The following is a 19,307-nucleotide window of genomic DNA, read 5'->3' on the forward strand; positions in this document are numbered from 1 at the left end:
AAGATTTCACCTGATGCGCTTGCACTAAATCCACCACTTTTTCTAATCCGCATTTATTTATTTCATTTTTTAACAGCCCGGCTCCCAGCAAAAGCTATTACCCCACCTTAAACTCTGCTGCTATATAATTCAGTGCATTTGTAGACACCCAGTGGCATGCACGTATTATTAAAACAATAAAAACATCACACTGACGGCATTATTCAGCTCCTCTGTGGCAAGGCAGGATTTAGCTGTATTACTCTCGCTGTATGCGGAGACACTGTAATCGCACCATAAAGCGGAGAGATATACTCTACATGTCTCCTTCTCGCCGGGCGCTTTTAAGGGAAACAAATCGGCGTATATGGCACTGGAAGGAATGCTTGGCGGCCAAAGCATGTGATGAAGTTTATGAGTCCATCCATCCTGGATCTCACTGGGACCTCTAGCGCCTCTAACCCCACCTCCTCTCATCCATTCACCCCTGGGAGCTCCGCTCAACCACACATACTGACCGGCTGAGGCATGGCAAGGAAAGCGATGTCGATGTTTTATTGGTGTCAGGAGAATAACTAAGGACCGGGTCTCTGTATATACATGTATATCTGTAATTTAAGATCAACTCAGCCTTGCATTAAGCATTCAAGCTTGAGATGAAATAAGTCCAAACCTGAGTGACCAAACTTGAAGCATGAATGTTTTTTTTCCCCTTTGAAACCTTTACAAACACATCTGTACTGTCTTTATCATAACGTCAGAATTCATAAATGCTCACTAGATAGTCATAATATAAGAAGAGATCACATTTTGGTTGAGGCATGTCTAGAAAAGCAGTGCCGATGTTTTATTGGCGTCAGGAGGATAACTGAGGGCCGGGTCTCTGTCTATACATGCCTATCTGTAATATACTGTAACACAAAGTCGGTTCTTTTTGCTATCCTGCATTTAGAAACTCAACTGTGAGATGAAATAATGAATGTGAATGTGCATGCAGGGCATGGCTCTACCCCTTTCTAATCAGACAGAGAAAAGAGAGTGAGCGAGACAGGCTGCATCTCTAAGAAGCAGCAATCACCCTATTATCGCTTTAATAACGCTGTGCTGAGGTAACCGAGCCCATCCACCAGCACTAGCAACACTGGCCCTCTTGGGACTCCCATCACTGTGCAAACTGTCAATCATGCGGTGATATGAGGAAATGAAAAAAAGAGAAGGGGGCGGGGTTGCATCTTCTTCTGCGTGCCACGTTTATTCTTCAGTCGCAGGCATGTTCCTGACCACTCCTGCGCCTCGAGTGTGTTTGTGTGGCTGAAATGTGTGAGCCATTATAATTTTACATTATTGCAGTGGTTTTGTTATTCATTACACTTTTCTTAGTATTCATTTCATCCAGCGGCATGTGCCCATCACCCCTGACCACGAACCAGTCACACGCTGTGATGAGCTCCGCCAAATACACACGTCAGTGTTCCCTAAAGTGTGGCCCACGTGGGTCACGACAAGCTGACAAGGAGCGTTGGGGGAAATGGAAATTTTAAATAGTAAATTTAGATAATGGGTGTGTTGAATAGCTGAAACCTGCACAAAATCGATGAGCATTATCAATGAGAGTCTTACAGTGTGTACATTATGTTTATCTCACATTATGTTTATCTCACAGATGCTCTTTTCCAAAACTGAATGTGCTGCCTACAGAGGTAAGACTTTAAAGGAGCTTAGCTAAATGTACGCATTTTAATTATGATTCCTCCTGAGAGGCCTTTTTTTGGCCAAATTCTAATATATCCTTTGTGGAGAAGGCAATCATGGGATGCACTGCAGCGAGAATTGAAAACTCAAATCCAAGATGATGGACGAGGTGAAGTGAGAGAAGTGTTAGCCATAAATAAATGTATTTCGTTCACAAAGTAGTTCAGTGTAAATAAAAACTGATCAATTTACCCACACTATAAAAAGAATGCTTCATGTGGCTATTTCTAAATTAACTGGTTTGACAAAAGTCACAAATATTATTTAATTTGCCTGAATCAACTTCACTTGCTTACACCAATTTTTAGGGTTAGATAAAGTAGAATTAAGAATAATGTAAAAGCTATGCAGTGCAATATTTGTGAGTGCTATGTATTATAATGTGTACCAGAATAAACATGTTGTTAGAAACGTGCTAACATCAAATAGTGTGTTCATGGCTTATTGTAATTTCCAAATGACAACAGGGACGTTCTACTCAGAGCTGTTTGCGTATTTGGTCTTTGAATTATGCGTTATGTAATTGCCTTATTTATAAACATTTAAAGATATTTAATGGGACATTAGACGGTAGTTAAACCACTCTGTGTTAGTGATACAAACTGTAGTGTATGTCTTTTATTTATGTTCAGATTAATCTTGCATTAACATTGACAAAAGTCAACTATAGAAAACATTAAACATAAATATTATGCAATAGTTACCTAAATACATTTTGCTGCTGAAGCTGACACCCAGGGGTGTAGTTTGCAATAACCAACACTAGCAAGTACTACCTATTGAATTCTACTGAAATAAGTCAGTCACATAGGTTACTTTGGACATATCATTCAGTACTGAAAAGTATGTAATTAAAATAAATTATTTTACCAAAAATATTTGTGCTATGTATTTTTTTCACTATAACAACAAGCTAATTTCAAACGTAAAAAAAAAAACTGCAGAATTGCTACCTAAATTGGGCACTATGACATTCAATTTAGGTTTGGATGTTGCATAAGAATATAGCTGCCTATGTATACATTGAGGTATATGCCAGTTTGAAAAAAGTAAACCCATATCAGTGTGAAGGAGGGGTATAAGGGGTTACTGTGAAAAGTGACGTTGTGCTTCATAATTGCACCTTGTAATTCAAAATTAATCTTACCCTTGAGTGCAGCAGACAGACAACAAAAGTTGAGGAAGTTATTTTGTGCTCAAACGGGCTGTCTCATTGCAAATGATTAGAGAGAAAAGAGATGGCTGATTGCGATGAAAAGAACACTACAAAAAGCTATTGTCATCTGCCTGCAGTGCGACTGAGAGGAGGGAGGAGAAGAGAATGAAGGCCTTGGAAAATCTTCTATTAGTGAGATTCTATTACACAATTACTTGTGAAGCAGTTAACATGCTCAGAGCAAAAGCGACTCAAATTACTGAGGGACAGCAAACGAGGGAAAAAGATGGCACCTCTATTATGGAGAATTATGGCTGTTGATAAAACACTGACAGGCTCCCCAGCCACAAAAATTGAGAAACAAAGTAATGAATCATATTATGAAAAAACTTCTGTAGGGATAAGAGTAAAAGAGAAGGAGAGATAGAGATGAGATAAAGACAAGAGAAGTAACACGCTGAGCTGAAAGTGAACTCACATTTTTGGGGAAGTCGGCTTTGAGTTCGGCCACGCTCTTGCACCAGTAGGCGGCTGTTTTTTCACTAATGAGCTCGATGTTGAGGAACGAGCCCTGGCCAGGACCGAAAATGTGACCTGAGGTAGTCCCACGCACGATTCGCGGTGACACATTGGTCACCAAATCCTGCAAGAGAGAGAAACCTTGTCACTGTTCACTGAACTGCAATTAGCACACACACCACATTCGCTAGGCTCAAAATGATCAAAGTTGGAGCCAGAATGCATTTTTCCTTTGAAACCTCTGTACACATCTGTACGTTCTTTATCAAAATGTCTAATTCCACAAATGCTTGCTATATATTCATGATATAAACATCAATCAAGCACATTTCAGGGTTTTTTTCACAATTAAGAAAAAACTATGATAAATGAATCAATAAGAGCATGGCCCATTAGTAAGAGCAATTAGGATTCATTTGCATGTGTTAATTAGGAGCCACACAATTTTAAACAATTAAGATTACCAGGGCTGTCACGTGCAACTTTTTTTTTTTTTTTTTTAATGGGAGCACCAGAGGCAAGATAACACTTAACCAAACATATCTTCATTTTTCTTTACATAAGGGTCAGATGGGATAGACAAGAACAGGAGTTTACAAACATTTCAAAGCCTGGGACCCTCAAATATGATTATAATAACAACAGTACTAAACTTATTTTTAATTAAACTTATTTTTATATACTGTAGCATCTTGTTGCTTTTCAAGGCACTTTACAAAAAAAGAAAAAGAGAAAACTATAAAAGCAGCTATATACTGTCATGTATAAAGGCCCGTATTAGAAATATTAAACATGATATTATAAAGACTTTTTTTTTAACTTTCTTCTTAACAGGGCTCTGAACAGGTTCAAGGAACGAAAACGAAAACTGTAAACGAATGAAATTTTGACAGGAACAGAACCAGAAACGAAATCAAATTTTATAGTTCTGAACAGAATCGAAAATATTAAATGGCCATTAACCAGTTAATAACGTTATTTGCTGGCAGCAACAGCGAGAATCAAAGTTACGCCTTCTTTCTTTGCATGAACATTTGGGTGTTGATATGCAAATCTTCCCACACAGTGACGTAGACATGTGGGGACATGTTTAAATGAGGTGTTTTAGGAGGGCGTGGATGAGTCTTAACTTTTACAAAGAATACCTTTTTGGATTTGAGACTTTAGTATTTGCAACTTTAGGGATCTTATCTATTCACAAACAGCTTGTAACACTCCAAAGAGAAAGTAAAACTTGAAATCACATCATATAACCCCTTTAATAACTAAAGATGTCAACACAATAAAATAACCATTAGTTAAAAAAAAAATGTTTTCTAAAAGCAGAATGAAATAGTATTATCAAATTTGTTAAATGTGTTAAAAATTATTCTGTTACTCGTTTAATTAATATCTTAATATTTTAAGTTAACTTTAAAAGCCCTAGATTATATAATTTTATCTTTGATCATGGCGATCGACTGTCCTGCAAAGTTCAGCTCCAACCCTAATCAAACACACCTGAAGCAACTAATTAAGGTCTTCAGGCTCACTTAAAAATTAAAGGCAGGTGTGTTTGATTAGGGTTGAAGCTAAACAACGCAGGACAGTCGATCGCCAGGAGCAGGGTTGGGCACCCCTAATTTTTTATTTTAACTTTAAAAAATATTTTGGTTTTGTCTCTCTCTGTAAATTTTCTGTGGAATCCCATGAGTGATTGTTTGTAAATTGATTTCTGTCACAGCACTTTTTCAAACATATTTTTGTACCTCTAAAACAAAAACTAAAAAAAAAAAAAAAAAAAACATTTTTGTGGCTGCACGTGAGCTTCTGAAAATAACTACAGTATAATCTGTTACCATACACTGTACATTTTCATTTTGAAACATAGGAAGAGTAAACATCTTTATTACAATGAAACACATGTGATTTGTACTGAAACTGGAGCATCTTCTGATCACAAACGCCTACATGAAACGCCTCCAGACGTGAGAGCGTTAAACCTACCAGTGATTTCGTTGCCTGTGTTTCCGTTTCAACACAACATCTGCCTTCAAAGCTAATACCCGGAGTGTCTCCACAGGAATGATAAACATTGCTTAAGTTAGAAACTCAGCGTAGCCATCAATGCTGATAAAGGAGATGTGTGGACAAATTGACTGGAGGTTTTTGAGATATATGAGGAAATAAGAGAATAGAAAACGCTGAGATTACCAAGTACATATACTCACATTACCCACATCTCCAACTACATGCACACTTTCAGTGTGAGTACCCTCTTTAAGGTAATGCGTGTGAAGGATATCCAGTGGTAAGTAAATAATCTCTGGTTCTCTGAGCCCATTAGCATGCGTTAACCTGTCAAACATTAGCCTGGGTTGAATTCACACACTTCTTTATTCAGAGATGAGGTCAGTGGTTTGCCGTGGCCATGTGTGTGGCGTTCGACAAACCGAGGGGGTTATCAGACCAGCACAGCCCAGTAATCCCCTCTTTTAAGCCAGCACCTCTCCCAAAAGGAACACACATGATAAGAGAGTGATCAAATGTCACGCCACGCGCCAAACTCGAGCATCCGAGGAAGCCCTCTGATAGGCCGGCCTGGAGGCATATGCAGGGTAATTACAGACACCACGGTTACGCCGTCCCGACGAACTGCCAACCCCCACTTTCCTTTCACGCTTTCCTCAGAGAAAAACTCTGGTTAAATATTAGTCTGCCTGCTATTTAAACAGTCCAGCTATTTTTTAAGCTGACACAGGAATGCATTATCTCTATGGCTATAGACGTCATTATGTTGACACTCCTGTGAGGGAGGGTACAGAATCCACTCCTGCTGCTCTTATTTTTGCTATGTTCTTGCATTTTGAGCTCAGGTCCGCTGCAGATCAAGGGACGAGTGACCGTGACTGGAGATTGCAAAACAATTACACCTTACACAATCACTGGCTGCAGGTTTATATAAGCAAATTCTTGGAAGTGCGAGTTGGAGGCCACAGTTGTTGACTGCAGATTAGATGTATAGCTAAAACAAACGGATTTACCTCAGGATGTGACATGGTAAACAGCTAAATAGCCTTGATGGGAATGACGTGCGTAACTGCAGAGGAGGCTTTTATAAATCGATCCATTCATGCGGCATGGATGTTCCAGAAAGTCTAAAATCCTTTTTTTTTATTATTATTGAAATTGTCTATACGTATAGTATATTGGCTGTGGCCTTAAATCACCATCTTTCACAACTTTCAGCAGTCATGTCCACTTTACTGTTTGATATTTTCACATTTTACAGAGCGGTTCCTCTCTGCTTTTTACCGAGTTCAGCAGTCTGGGCTTTCAGGAAATCTGAGTTTGTTTGGCGAGGATAAATGTTCCTGAGTAACTTAACATCAATAAATACTGTATAAATCAAGCTGAAAAAAAAAAACATGGCCACACTCATATTGATATTTGGTGACTATATAATCAGACACTTATTTTAGGTGCAATCATATGTTATATTGTGCATATGAGTTTCTTAAAACAACTATTACATTGTTTTTGATTCATATACTACCAGAAAATCACACACAAATATGAACTGCTTTGTGGAAGTAGTACAGTAAGTTTCTGAACATCACAGATGGTGTTTCACAAATCGCTAAAGAAAAGATAAAGTATGCACTCAATACACGTTTCAGAGCAGATTTCATTGGTATAACTGAGTGTCATTAATGCAGTTAGTCACTGAACAGCACTAAGGACACAATGATGAGAATATACAACAACAAGGAAATACTTTCGTCATTAAAAGCTTCTAAGAAAAAGATGAACGCTGCTTGTATGAGATATTTTCCAAGGCCTGTGTGAAACTAACATCTAGCAGAGGAATACCTCACCCAAAAAAAATGTAATTCTTCTTTTACTCACCCTCACTGTCTTTGGAAACCCATAAATGTTTCTTTCTTCCAGGAAAAACACATTTGTAGTTATTTAGCTGAATGTCCATGCTGCTTTGTTCCATACAGCAACAGTAAGGAATTTTCTAATTGCCCTACCATTGTTTTCATTGGCCCCATTTTTTTTTAAAATAATATTGAATTTATTATTTTATGTTTATGGGGATGATTTTGAATTAGAATTTTGAACAAAGACCGCTTCTCAATACCAAATACTATCATTAAATATACTACAATTATTTTAAATATTATAATTGAATACTAATACTTATTCAACAACAACATCCATAATGAATGTTGCTAAGCAACTGAGCTAAAAATACAAAGGCAGCGCTCTGATATAGCATTAAAGTTATATAAAAATTAGGGCTGTCAGTCAATTAAAATTTTTAATCTAATTAATTGCATGATGTTTTGATTAATTCATCTAATTAATCTCAATTAATCACAGAATAAATTTGACTGTGAAAATACCCACAAAAGGTTATTTAAAGATATTTTTGGTAAATGAGAAATTATCAAGTAGACATTACAAATTTTAGATTTAGACATATTTTATTTGATTCAACAAAAAAATATATATTACACATAAACATTTAGGCTACAAAGGCCTAAAATAAACTATGGAAAATAAAAGATAATTTGAGAAACATCTCAGTATTGTTTGTTCATACAATGAAAGTCATTGGTAACCAAAACAGCTTTGTACCAACAGTCTTCAAAATACCTTCCTTTATGTTCCACAAAAGAAAGGTTTGAAACGACATGAGAGTGAGTAAATGATGACAGATTTTTATTTATTTTTATTTTTATTTTTTGGGTGAACTATCCCTTTAATGTTGTTATTATTATTATTATTATTATCTTTATATTATTATTATTTTTATTATTATTATTATTATTATTATTATTAATTAAATGGTACTCCAAATAAGAAACTAAATCTGTCAGGAGGTGGCGGTAAATGTCTTCAGTTGATTCATTCAAACGGCTGATTCATTCAGTAATGAAGTAAATGGCTCTCTTTATAAATGGGTCTTTGAATCATTGGTTCACACGATTTGTTCAAAACATGGATTCATTCAGAAACTAAACAATGCTGTGTTGCTCGGAGACGAACAACAATTCTGCTGTGGCTTTAAAGGTAATATATTCTTTGCAAAATTGAGCAAAAACATAATATTGTGTTTAAAATATAACATAATCTCAATTTCTTATTGAATTGTTGTATAAAGTAGCATTTAAACGCGTGATATTCAGGTCAAAAACAGCAGTCGTGTAATAGCCTACTGCTCTACCTGCTCATGTGATATTGTTGTTGTGTTATGTTATTATGTGTGAGAAAAAAATAAAGTGGAGGGGAATTTTTGCACCAATATCTTGAATTTTAGTGAATGAATTTATTTAGTTTTTTATGTTATTATTTTTTTTTGAGAAAATATGTAAAAAATTCGTAAAAATATTTTAATTGCATAATTTTTTTTTTAATAATATGTATAAAATTTTTAATTATATTTTTTATTGTATTATTTTATTTGTATATTTTAAATAAACTATTAAATTATTTGACTATTTAAACTATTTAAATTAATGCATTAAACTGGCAGCCCTAATAAAGATATCAAGTTATGAGACTTTGATCTCAGCCATAAGTACTTGCTCTGAAACAAATAGCAGATTAATGAGACCAAAGATTGCCCATTAGATTGATCCAAAATGAATTATCACTCATCACTCATTTTTAACCATTATAGAGATATCATAGCCAGTGGCAAATTCTTGAAGAACTGTCCAAGGCTACTCTTGGCAGGTATGAGCGCTGAACGGCCGCTGACGCCCTGGAGTGCACATCTCCGAAAAATAGATGCAAAACCATGTATTTGAAGTATAAACAACTACATTTTCACCTAAAAAAGAAGCTAAAGCTACATTCCATGACACAACAACATTATCTGTAAAATGATAGTGGATTTGGACATCCACCATGACACTTGCTGTGAGAAATGCTGCATTTGGGGTAATACAAACAGTGAAACGGTTCCCGTGGTCTTACTGGGTGAATATTAGTGATATCCGGTTCATGAATGAGTCGTTCTTTTGAACTTTTTTTTGTTTGTTTGTTAATTTGGTGAACTGGTCAATTAAGTTCACCAAATCGGACTGAATCTTTCAAAAGAGTTCGCTTCTCGAGCCAGCACTGATCCGCAGTTTTCTAAAGTTTCTCACTTTCGGACTTGACTGACAGACTACGACTCGAAATAAACCATTATCCCGGAGTATATGTTACTACTGTAACTCCAACAGCACTGAAACATGCTGTGCATACTGAGAGAACTGATGAGCAAGAGCAGCTGATACTGAGCATGCTAATATACTACTGAATGGTACTGCTACAGTGGTTCTCGAGTCAACATTTCTTCAACCACCAGTGCACTGTACCGAGAACTGTTACACGTTCGACGTACTGAGAATGGTTTCTTTTGGACACATTCAACATACAGAGAACCGATGAGCTGGAAAAAATTATGCTGTGCTGATATTAATATACTGTGAGCGTGAGTGAACTGAGGACTTGAATGAGGGAGTGGATTTGACGGAAATATGTTTATTTAATAACAGATAAAACTTACTGGAAAATGCAAATGCAGTTATATTAAACAACATTTTAACATGATGAACATGCTACTGTTCAGTCAAAACATGTAAATGAATTTTACTATTTACTATTGTGTACACACTTTATATGTTAAGCGTTCTCAGATGGATTTACGATCTGTATGGTTACGGTTCTGTTAAGGTTTCTGTAAAAAGTGGATGAAGACTTCACTTTCTTCATTTTCATATCTTTATGGATCCGTGTTTGCGCATCAGGTAAAAAGGTAAATGTAAGAAACTTATCCAGGATGATGATGACGATAGTTATTACTATTTATCTTAAGTTATGATTACAAATTACTTTATTTGAATGTGCTTTTAATGTATTTCATCAGCCGGGATGATAGAATTGATGTCATTATGTGAAAAGAACGTAAAAGAACTGGAGAAACGTTTTTTTGAACCAGTTCATTGAAATTAACTGTACGAAAGAACCAGTTTGTGGAAAAGAACCAGACTACTCATCAGTAGTGAATATCTGAGAAAGGGTCAGACTGTTAACCGCAATATTTCAAACCACGCCCCTCCAAGCTACGCCTACTCCTACAAGTTACACCTCCTGCAGAGAAATGAGCATGGATGTTATTGACAAAAATGGGGCAGTCTTGGCCTAAAGGTTAGAGAGTCTGACTTAAATAATTTAATGTAATTGATACATACCTATGGTCATTATAGCAAAAAACCTACCCCCCAACCCTAACTCTACCCCTTATATAAAATAAAAATTTAATGTTGCGTTTATCAGATTTGAGGACCAGAAAGAACCGTCATATAATATTTAATATGTATTTTTATTATTATTATTATTATTATTATTATTAAAAATATTATGCGTTATAATACTTTTTCACTCAAATACAATTATTGATCATAAAATGTTAAGTTAAAAAAAAAAAAAAAATGATACAGGTATTCTAATTATAAAGGAAACCCCAATACAGCGATAAATTCATAATCACTTTTGTAGGAAATTGGTGGCAAAACCTTACCGATTTGTGTATAATTTTCAAGCCTTTCTTACTGATGCGACCAAGACTACAGAAGTCATTCTTGCAATTTCATCTATGTTAGCCAATAACTTGACAAGTTGACAAGCTGAATTCAGAGGTCAGCCTCATTGTTAAGCCCCTGGATAATGAAAGTGAATGGAGACTACAGCTGTCAAGGAAGGGTTTCAAGGTAAAATTCTCAGCCTATTCCTCATATAAAACTATCATTCAAACCTTTTGTGTTACATGGAAGATGAAAAAAAAAAAAAAAAACTCATACAAGTTAGAAATGACATTAGGGTGAGTAAAGGGTAACAGAACATAATTTTATTCCCCTTTAAGCAATAAAGTGAAAACCTTTTGTGCTTCAATTTATTTCATTTTTTATTTTTTACTATTAAACATGGATTTAGAACTTCTTTTTTATTTCTCTTTGGGAAAAAAAAATGTGGTGCTTATTTTCATCTTTTAATAAGTCAAGGCTTCAAGCGCTTTAGACAAAAATGAACTCTCTTAACTCTTATAAAGGCCTTATAAAGGTGAGTAAACGTGATTTACATCTTATAAAAATATCTTTGCAATAAAGTAAGGAATGAAAAGTTAGGCTTAAAACTCCCACTCTTCACGTAGACTGATTAAAAAGTCACCACAAAGCTTTCTCTTCTGTCATGAAACTCAAACTTCCCACACACGACACCTGCATTTAACAAACATAAAATTAATGCTACATGCTAACATCCCCACGCAGGTTTCACTCATGCACCAAACTGTTTATCGCACGCACCTCTGCCATCTCACTGTGAATCTTTTACTTTCTATGCTATATATTCTTTAATGAGGGCCTTGGCACTGTTACACACATTCAGCACCACTGAACGCTGTTCCGGCATGCGATGCACATGTTATAGTCTGAAGGGTTGGCTATCTTACAGCACGCCTGGGGCGATGATGAATTAAGAAGCACACTCAGGGACACAAGAGTGCTTATTGATATACATTTATACTGCATTAACAAATGAAAAAAAATTAATAAATAAAAAAAAAAAAAAAACTCTAGTAACCTTCTCCCTTTTGTTTTGTCATACATTTTTTTTCTTCATGTACAAATATCACAGTCTAGTATGAAGGATATTTTTTTAATAATGGGTGTTTTGCCTTTAGATAGTCACATTCAAAGAAAAGACAACAATAGATAAAACGAGAAGATAAGAACAAAAAAAATGGCACAAGCTCAGTTTGAACTTGCATAAGTGGCAGCTTAAAACATGTAGGAGCATGCGCAAATCTCCAATTGAAGTTGTTTGGTTGATTTTTAATTTGCTAATTTAATATGTAATAGCAGTCAAAAGCTTGGAATAATTAACATTATTTTAGGTTTTTGAAAGAAGTCTCTTAAAAAGCTCTCCAAATGCTGTGTTTTTGATTAAAAATATAACAAAACTGTAATATTGTGAAAGGGTTTTTTTTTAAAAAAAAAATTATTATTAATGCTGAATAAAAAAAATTATATATTTTTGTTTTTAAAAAACTCCACACTTTTAAATGGTAGTATAGCCTAGCAACAGCAACATCATGTGTTCAGTTCATTACATGGACTGAAATAATAAAACCTTTAAACCTTTAAACATTTTCATCATCCAGTTGTTAAAATGCCACTTATTTAAAAGTAGGATGTCGCCAAGATTTATAATCATATACAAAGAAACCCTCATAGCTCAGTAGCAACAACTTACCATTCATTGAATACAGTGCATGTTAATAACACTACAGAGTCACATAACATGCCAAGACATCTGAATAATTCATTGCAATCATTCATATTCATGCAAACATCTACAAATGTAAAGCCATCTAAATTCACCTCTGGGAACAGACTCTTTATCTAGCTCTCTCTCTAGAGTTGTGTACTCAAGGTGCCTTAATCAGTGCGGGAAAGTTCCGCCCACACCATGTCTCCCTGCAGAGATACGTGCACATAACAAATTGGCATTAATTGCGGGACGGCAGCCGTCTGTCCCCAGCCACCATCGATTTCCTGCCTGCTCCGGCTGGCCCACATGGGCGTGAGGGACTGAGTAGGCTGCCTGTTTTTTAAGGGCCTTAGCAGAGAGGAAGTGGAAGAGAGAGCACAGATGTCCTACCTAACTGTGCAACAATACCTGGAGCTCCTATTGAGGTACCTTTTTCTGTGGATTGGCAATACAGACATACTGTACTCCCTTGAAACTCTAACTATACTACCAACTAAATCAAATCAGATTTGTCTGTTTCAGTGAAATTTCTTAATGCTGCAGCATATAATTCTAAAGAAATGTATGCTTTCAATTTGGTTGCAGCAGTGCCATAAATAAATGTTTTATTGACTCTGGTGTGGAAAAAAGCTTGACAATCCTGCTCTAAGCACATAGCTGAACCGTACTAAACACCTTTGAGATAAATTGGAAGTGTTTCAGGCACCATCACCCCATCATGCAATGTCAGTACCTGACCTCAATAATGGCTATATGTCAGATAAGTTTATGTCATAATGGCTATGTTCACACAGCAACAGACCATGGTTGTCAGTCCTGGTTGGATTGCTAAGTGTGGTTATGCTCACACAACGTTTGGCTATATATGAAAGAGTTTGATAACTGCTTTCTACAACCGAATTCACAGTCTTTAAAATACTGCCCGAATTTTGAGATTAAGTTATATATTTGTTGCATAAATGGAACTGCAGTGGACAACTAGGTACCAGTGATATTATTGACATATAGGTACGGCATGAGTTTTGGGTTGTTCTTTGCTGTCATGTTAGGGCTGTAAAACACTCACAGGTTATGAACATGCCAGAAAATAGACATGTTGTGTGGTTGTCCTGCTGAAAAAAAAAAGTTTAAATTAGTCTTAAAATGGTTTGCAGGTCCTCAGTGGTTTCCTGGCCTGGTCAGACTGGTATGATTTACCAGGTTTAGTGTTCCATAATTAAGGAGAAATTATGGTAGCCATAAACTATTAAACAAAGTGTAAATTGTGATTAGTCCTTCTGATTTTATCAGTCGCCATCTTTAATATTAACTCACTGTGGCTACAGTCATTATTCATAACTATTACGGAAATAGAAATGCAGGTTCACTTTGGTTAGTCAATCATGCAGACAGTATTCATAGTTTTTAGGTTTTAGTAAATAAAGTTCTCAATCCCAAATACTGACTGTGTGAACACAGCTTTTAAGAGTAAAACCTGTTAATAAATACAGCTGTCAATCTCAAACACTGTGGGAATGCAACGTGTGAGAGAATAATTAAATACGGTTGTCAATCCCAAAAACTGACTGTGTGAATGCAGCTTTTGAGAGTGAAACCTGTTATTAAATGCAGTTTTCATTCCCATATACTCACTGTGAACACAGTATTTGAGAGTGAAATCTGTTAGTAAATTCAGATTTCAATCCCAAACACTGACTGTGTGAATGCAGCAGAGTGAAACCTGCTAGTAAATACAGTTTTTAATCCCAAATACTGACTGTGAAACCTGTTAATTAATAAGATGTTAATCCAAAACACTGTGTGAATGCAGCTTTTGAGAGTGAAGCCTGTTAGCAAATATGGTTGTCAATAACACTGACTGTGTGAACGCAATTTTTGAGAGTTGTCCAACACAATAATTTTTGAGTCAAACATGTTGATACATACGGTTGTCAATCTCAAACACTGCTTGTGTGAATATACTGTAGCCACTGAATTACATGTTTTATGAAACCTTACGTGTCAAAATCTGCCAAGTAGATTAGATCAATGAGTTAAATAGCTTTGAGAGTGGACTAGAAAGAACACAATGTGCCCACACCCACCGTTATAAACGCTAACTTAATTGGACAAAGCACTGTGCAATTAAAGGATAATTAGGAGATGTGGATCTCATCTGCTCTTCCATCGCTGTTTTATACTGCAGATATTAAGTCTCGTAGCCTGAAGTGGTGTATTTTAAAGCTTAGGTGTGATAAGCTGTCTGAGCTGTGACAATGATTGAATGTGTTTTAAACAGCAGGGGATGGGCTTATTTCTCATGCAGGAAGTGAGTGAGTTCTGTCTCTGCACTCCACTCCGATCCATAACCAACCGGCTAAATCAGTAGAGGGGAAAATAGGTATAGCTGAGGAGCTTTGTCAGGAGCAGCCCAGACAATGTTATGATGAATGTGTCAGGGAGAGGGAGATGTTTTTTTCCGCACCCAAAAATCTGGCTCACCTCCTTTCTCGCTAACTTTAAAATACATCATGACTCTGCAGGGGCATAATGAACTCCATCAAAAATCAGCTGGCATTAACATCATCTCCAACCAGCTGATCCGTCGGCTCAGGATACTGCTCATGTGAGCTCAAGAACACGAGTAATAGGCAATCAACCTCGCATAAAAGAACAATAGCAGCCATCATTCATTCTCATGTACAATTAGCACCGTGCTGACTGAGTGATGGCCCCTTAGCCCTCCGGCACTCTGACATGCCACTTCCTGGCTGCCTGCCTGCGATGCGGAGGAAGAGCGTGACACTGTGCGAAGTCTCTCACACAGAGACGACTTAAAAGGCTAATTGGGCCTGGAGGTTCTGATCCATCAGAGATCCCAGCACCCATCAGCTCTACAAGTTGCCGTTTAATGGCTAAGATCGGACCACATGACCTTCTCGCTTGGATCTGAGGACCAATGGATTCTTACATCATCAGAGACGAGGAACAAGATAGAAGTGCCACTAACTGTCATGCAAACCGTTTTCAGAGCTCGTTCCAAGTCATTGTGGTGCCAATTCCCGAGGGACTCGCATCTTGAGACAGAAGGAAAAAAATAAAACATTTACATAGGTAATGCATCTCATTAATTATAATTAATGAAGGTGGTGCCTGTATGCTGGGTGCCCCTGTTAGCACTACTATTCAGCACACATATACACAGGCAGCTATTTTCATATCCAGCGTGACAATCGCAAGGCTTTACGAGCACTATTGATGCAGTACGGCCTTGATGGACGACGCATCTTAGCATGGCTCAGGAGAACAGGATATTAAAAAGAAGTCCCCTATGTTCTAATGACAGCACTGTGCTGAGACACAGAGAACATGTTGACACTTAGGGGTATTCTTTATCCTGCCTGCGAGAGGGAATGAAAGGGAGAGAGTGTTTCAGTGCAGTCATTTCAGCATGTAGAGAGCAATATGAGATCTATTTACTGAAATATGGCCTCATCTCGCCATTGCAGCTTAAGATTCAACAAATTATTTGCTAGGGTTCACTGTTGACATGGGTGCAGTCTCCAGTGAGGTGAGTTTGTGACTCTCAGTGCCATGCAGAGAAATAACTGACATAAAATGATCATATTCCAGGCAGAACTTAAACACTGGTTTTAAAGCAGACTAGGAGGAGTTTCAGTTTTAGAGTGGAGGGGCAAAAATAGGGGGCTTGGTAGTCGGCACATTTGATATAACATAAAAATCATTCTGTTTTATTTGCTTTAATCAGACACGATAAAACTATTTTGGCTCCTCCTATGGCACTGCATTTTTTTTTTCTTTGAAAATGTTTGCTTTTTCTTTCACTATTTTTTTCTTTAAAGTCCCTTAAACGTTGTCATTTGCTTTCTTAAATTCTTTGTGATATTGGCGGTCTGATCGAAGAGCTGCGCAGACGCCTCTTGCCGTTGCCATGGCGATATCTGATATGACTTAAACCCTGCACTCTGCCTCTCTTCTCCTCTCTTTTTTAATTCTATTTCCATTTGTAGCTCCACTAATCAAGGACTGCCAGCAAACCCAGAACAAACAGATGTTACCGATTAATTTTCCCATCACTTGATTTAGAAAGTAAATTAAAACAAAAAGATTTTCTGCTGGAGTTCAATAAACAACTCATGCCTGTTTTTCTCTTTCTTTTTTTTTTTTTTTTACCTCCTGTCAAGAACAAATGTTACATTGCTAACAAGGCAGATGCATGGCTGCCTAATGGGAGGGCTGTTGTGTGTGTGTGTGTTTTTTTTTTTTTTTTTTTTAAGAAAGCCACCAGAATGTGGCTCATTATGGCTGGTGTTCGTGTGTGCAAACGTGTGTATGAGTGTGTGTCTGTGAGCTGTTTCACAAGCTGGAAAGGCTTGCATTATTGTTAGTAGTGCCCAGTGCTGCTGCTTTCATATGCTTATGACCTTTCGGGGATTTTTACCAAGGTTTCAGTTTCTATGATGTTGTACAAAAGACTTTGCTCTCCTGATACTTTGCAATGCAGTGTATGCTTCCCACACAAATATACCACCCAAATCCTAGCACAAGTGCATGTGGAGCTTATGGCATACTGCATGTTTTTTGTTTTTTGTTTCTGTGTTCTGTAAATATACCTTGTCTAGGCCAAAGGTCTTGGTGAGGGCAAAGCCCCAGCCCTGCTCAAAGGCTCTGCGGATCATGGCTGCACTGGTTGTGGGTGGAGCGCTGGCCAGCCCAAACGGGTTAGGAAACTTAATCCCGCACATCTCCACACTGATGTCCACTGTATCTATGGCGCAGTGGAACAAGGGCAGTTTGGGAGTGGTGCTTACTGTGTTACCATGAAGGGACTGCAGAGAAAACACACACATATAAACCATCACCTTTTTTTGCCTGCATTGCCATCACACATAAAAATATAAATACTTATAAATACTTAAAAAAACATTTTTTTTTTTAAAGGAAATAATACTACATTTTTAACAATTATTAATTTTTATGAATTGTTTATAGTTTTGTATTGTTTTTTTTTTAGTTGGTATGTTTTTTTAGTGTTTGTGTGTTTAAAGTGTTGGTCTAGGTTGAACCTAAATTACAATTATATTTGAGTTTAAATGTTTATACTACATACAACTGTTATATATACTGCAATGAGTGAAAAACAGCCTTCAGCCAGTAACTTTAGCCCAATAATGATTATTAAAGAATGTTTATTATTATTATTACTATTATTATTATTGTAAGATATGTTTATTTATAATATATAATTGTTTATATAATTATAAATAATAATTATTATATACACTCACAGGCTACTTTGATGGGTGCATCAGTTCAACTGCTCATTAATAGCAACTCAATGCATTTAGGCATGAAGACATGATCAAGATGAACTGCTTAATTTCAAACTGAGCATCAGAATGGGAAGAAAGGTGATTTAAGTGACTTTGAAAATGACATGGTTGTTGGTGTCAGACGGGCTGGTCTAAGTATTTCAGAAACTGCTGATCTACTGGGATTTTCATGCACAACCATCTCTAGGGTTCAGAGAGAATGGTCCAAAAAGAAAAAAAATTCAGTGAACAGCAGTTCTGTGGGCGAAAATGCCTTGTTGATGCCAGAGATCAGAGGGGAATGGCTAGACTGGTTCAAGTTGATAGAAAGGTAACAGTAACTCAAATAATTACTAGTTACAAATGAGGTATGCAGAAGAACATCTCTGAACACACAATACATCGAATCTTGAATCAGATGGGTTACAGCAGCAGAAGATCACACTGGGTGCCACTCCTGTCAGCTAAGAACAGGAAACCGAGGTTACAATCTCACAGGCTCAACAAATTGGACAATAGAAGATTGGAAAACAGTAGCCTGGTTTGATGAGTCTCTATTTCTGCTGTGACATTCAGATGGTGGGGTCAGAATTTGAGGTAACCAACATTAATTTATCCTGCCTTTCAACAGTTCAGGCTGCTGGTGGTGGTGTAATGGTGTGTGAAAATTTTTTGGCCATCTTTGGGCCCCTTTAATGTCAACTAAACATAATTTAAACCCACAGCCTACCTGAGAATTGTTGTTGACCATATGCATCCATATATAAAAACTATACAACTATAAAAAATTATTTATTACTTATTAAAGTCAAATAATTTCTGTTACATATGACCCTGACAAAAATGCTACACTGAGTTAAAATGTTAATTTTATTTATTTATTTATTTATTTATTTATTTTACAAAAAACAAACTAGAGATAAAATATACTTTAGATAACAAAAGAATAATTTTGGGCATGTGCTCAGTAAGTGTCATCATTCTATTTTGTTTGTGACTGAGGAAATGTAGTGTGTTACAACTGCCTCCGGTCTCCCCTACTAGCACAGGGACATTTTTTGCAAGCTAAAAAGAAAGAAAATCAAACATGCTGCTCAAGAGAAAATCTCATCCCACTGAAAATCCATACACAAAGCCCAATAACCAAAATTTAAACACAACACCCACAACAAAATGTGATCTTATCTTCCAATCGTTTATGTGATCTTGAACTGCTGAACCCATTAGCAAATATTTGTACAGCTCTTTCTCTGTAGTCCAAAATTACAGAATGGTTT

At 36.6% G+C, this 19,307-nt stretch overlaps 1 protein-coding gene across 1 annotated transcript in view; it reads right to left on the reverse strand.

Moving 5' to 3' along the window:
* Positions 1-19,307, reverse strand: part of dpydb (dihydropyrimidine dehydrogenase b) — a 157,911-nt gene that overhangs the window by 49,863 nt on the left and 88,741 nt on the right. Inside the window, exons 14-15 of the mRNA XM_042771862.1 lie at positions 17,332-17,547; positions 3,366-3,530 (exon numbers count right to left, since the gene is read on the reverse strand). Coding sequence (XP_042627796.1) covers positions 3,366-3,530; positions 17,332-17,547 — 381 coding nt within the window. The remainder of the gene's footprint in view (positions 1-3,365; positions 3,531-17,331; positions 17,548-19,307) is intronic.

Source organism: Cyprinus carpio, chromosome A2 (genome assembly GCF_018340385.1).
Source record: "Cyprinus carpio isolate SPL01 chromosome A2, ASM1834038v1, whole genome shotgun sequence".
Lineage (NCBI taxonomy): Eukaryota > Metazoa > Chordata > Actinopteri > Cypriniformes > Cyprinidae > Cyprinus > Cyprinus carpio.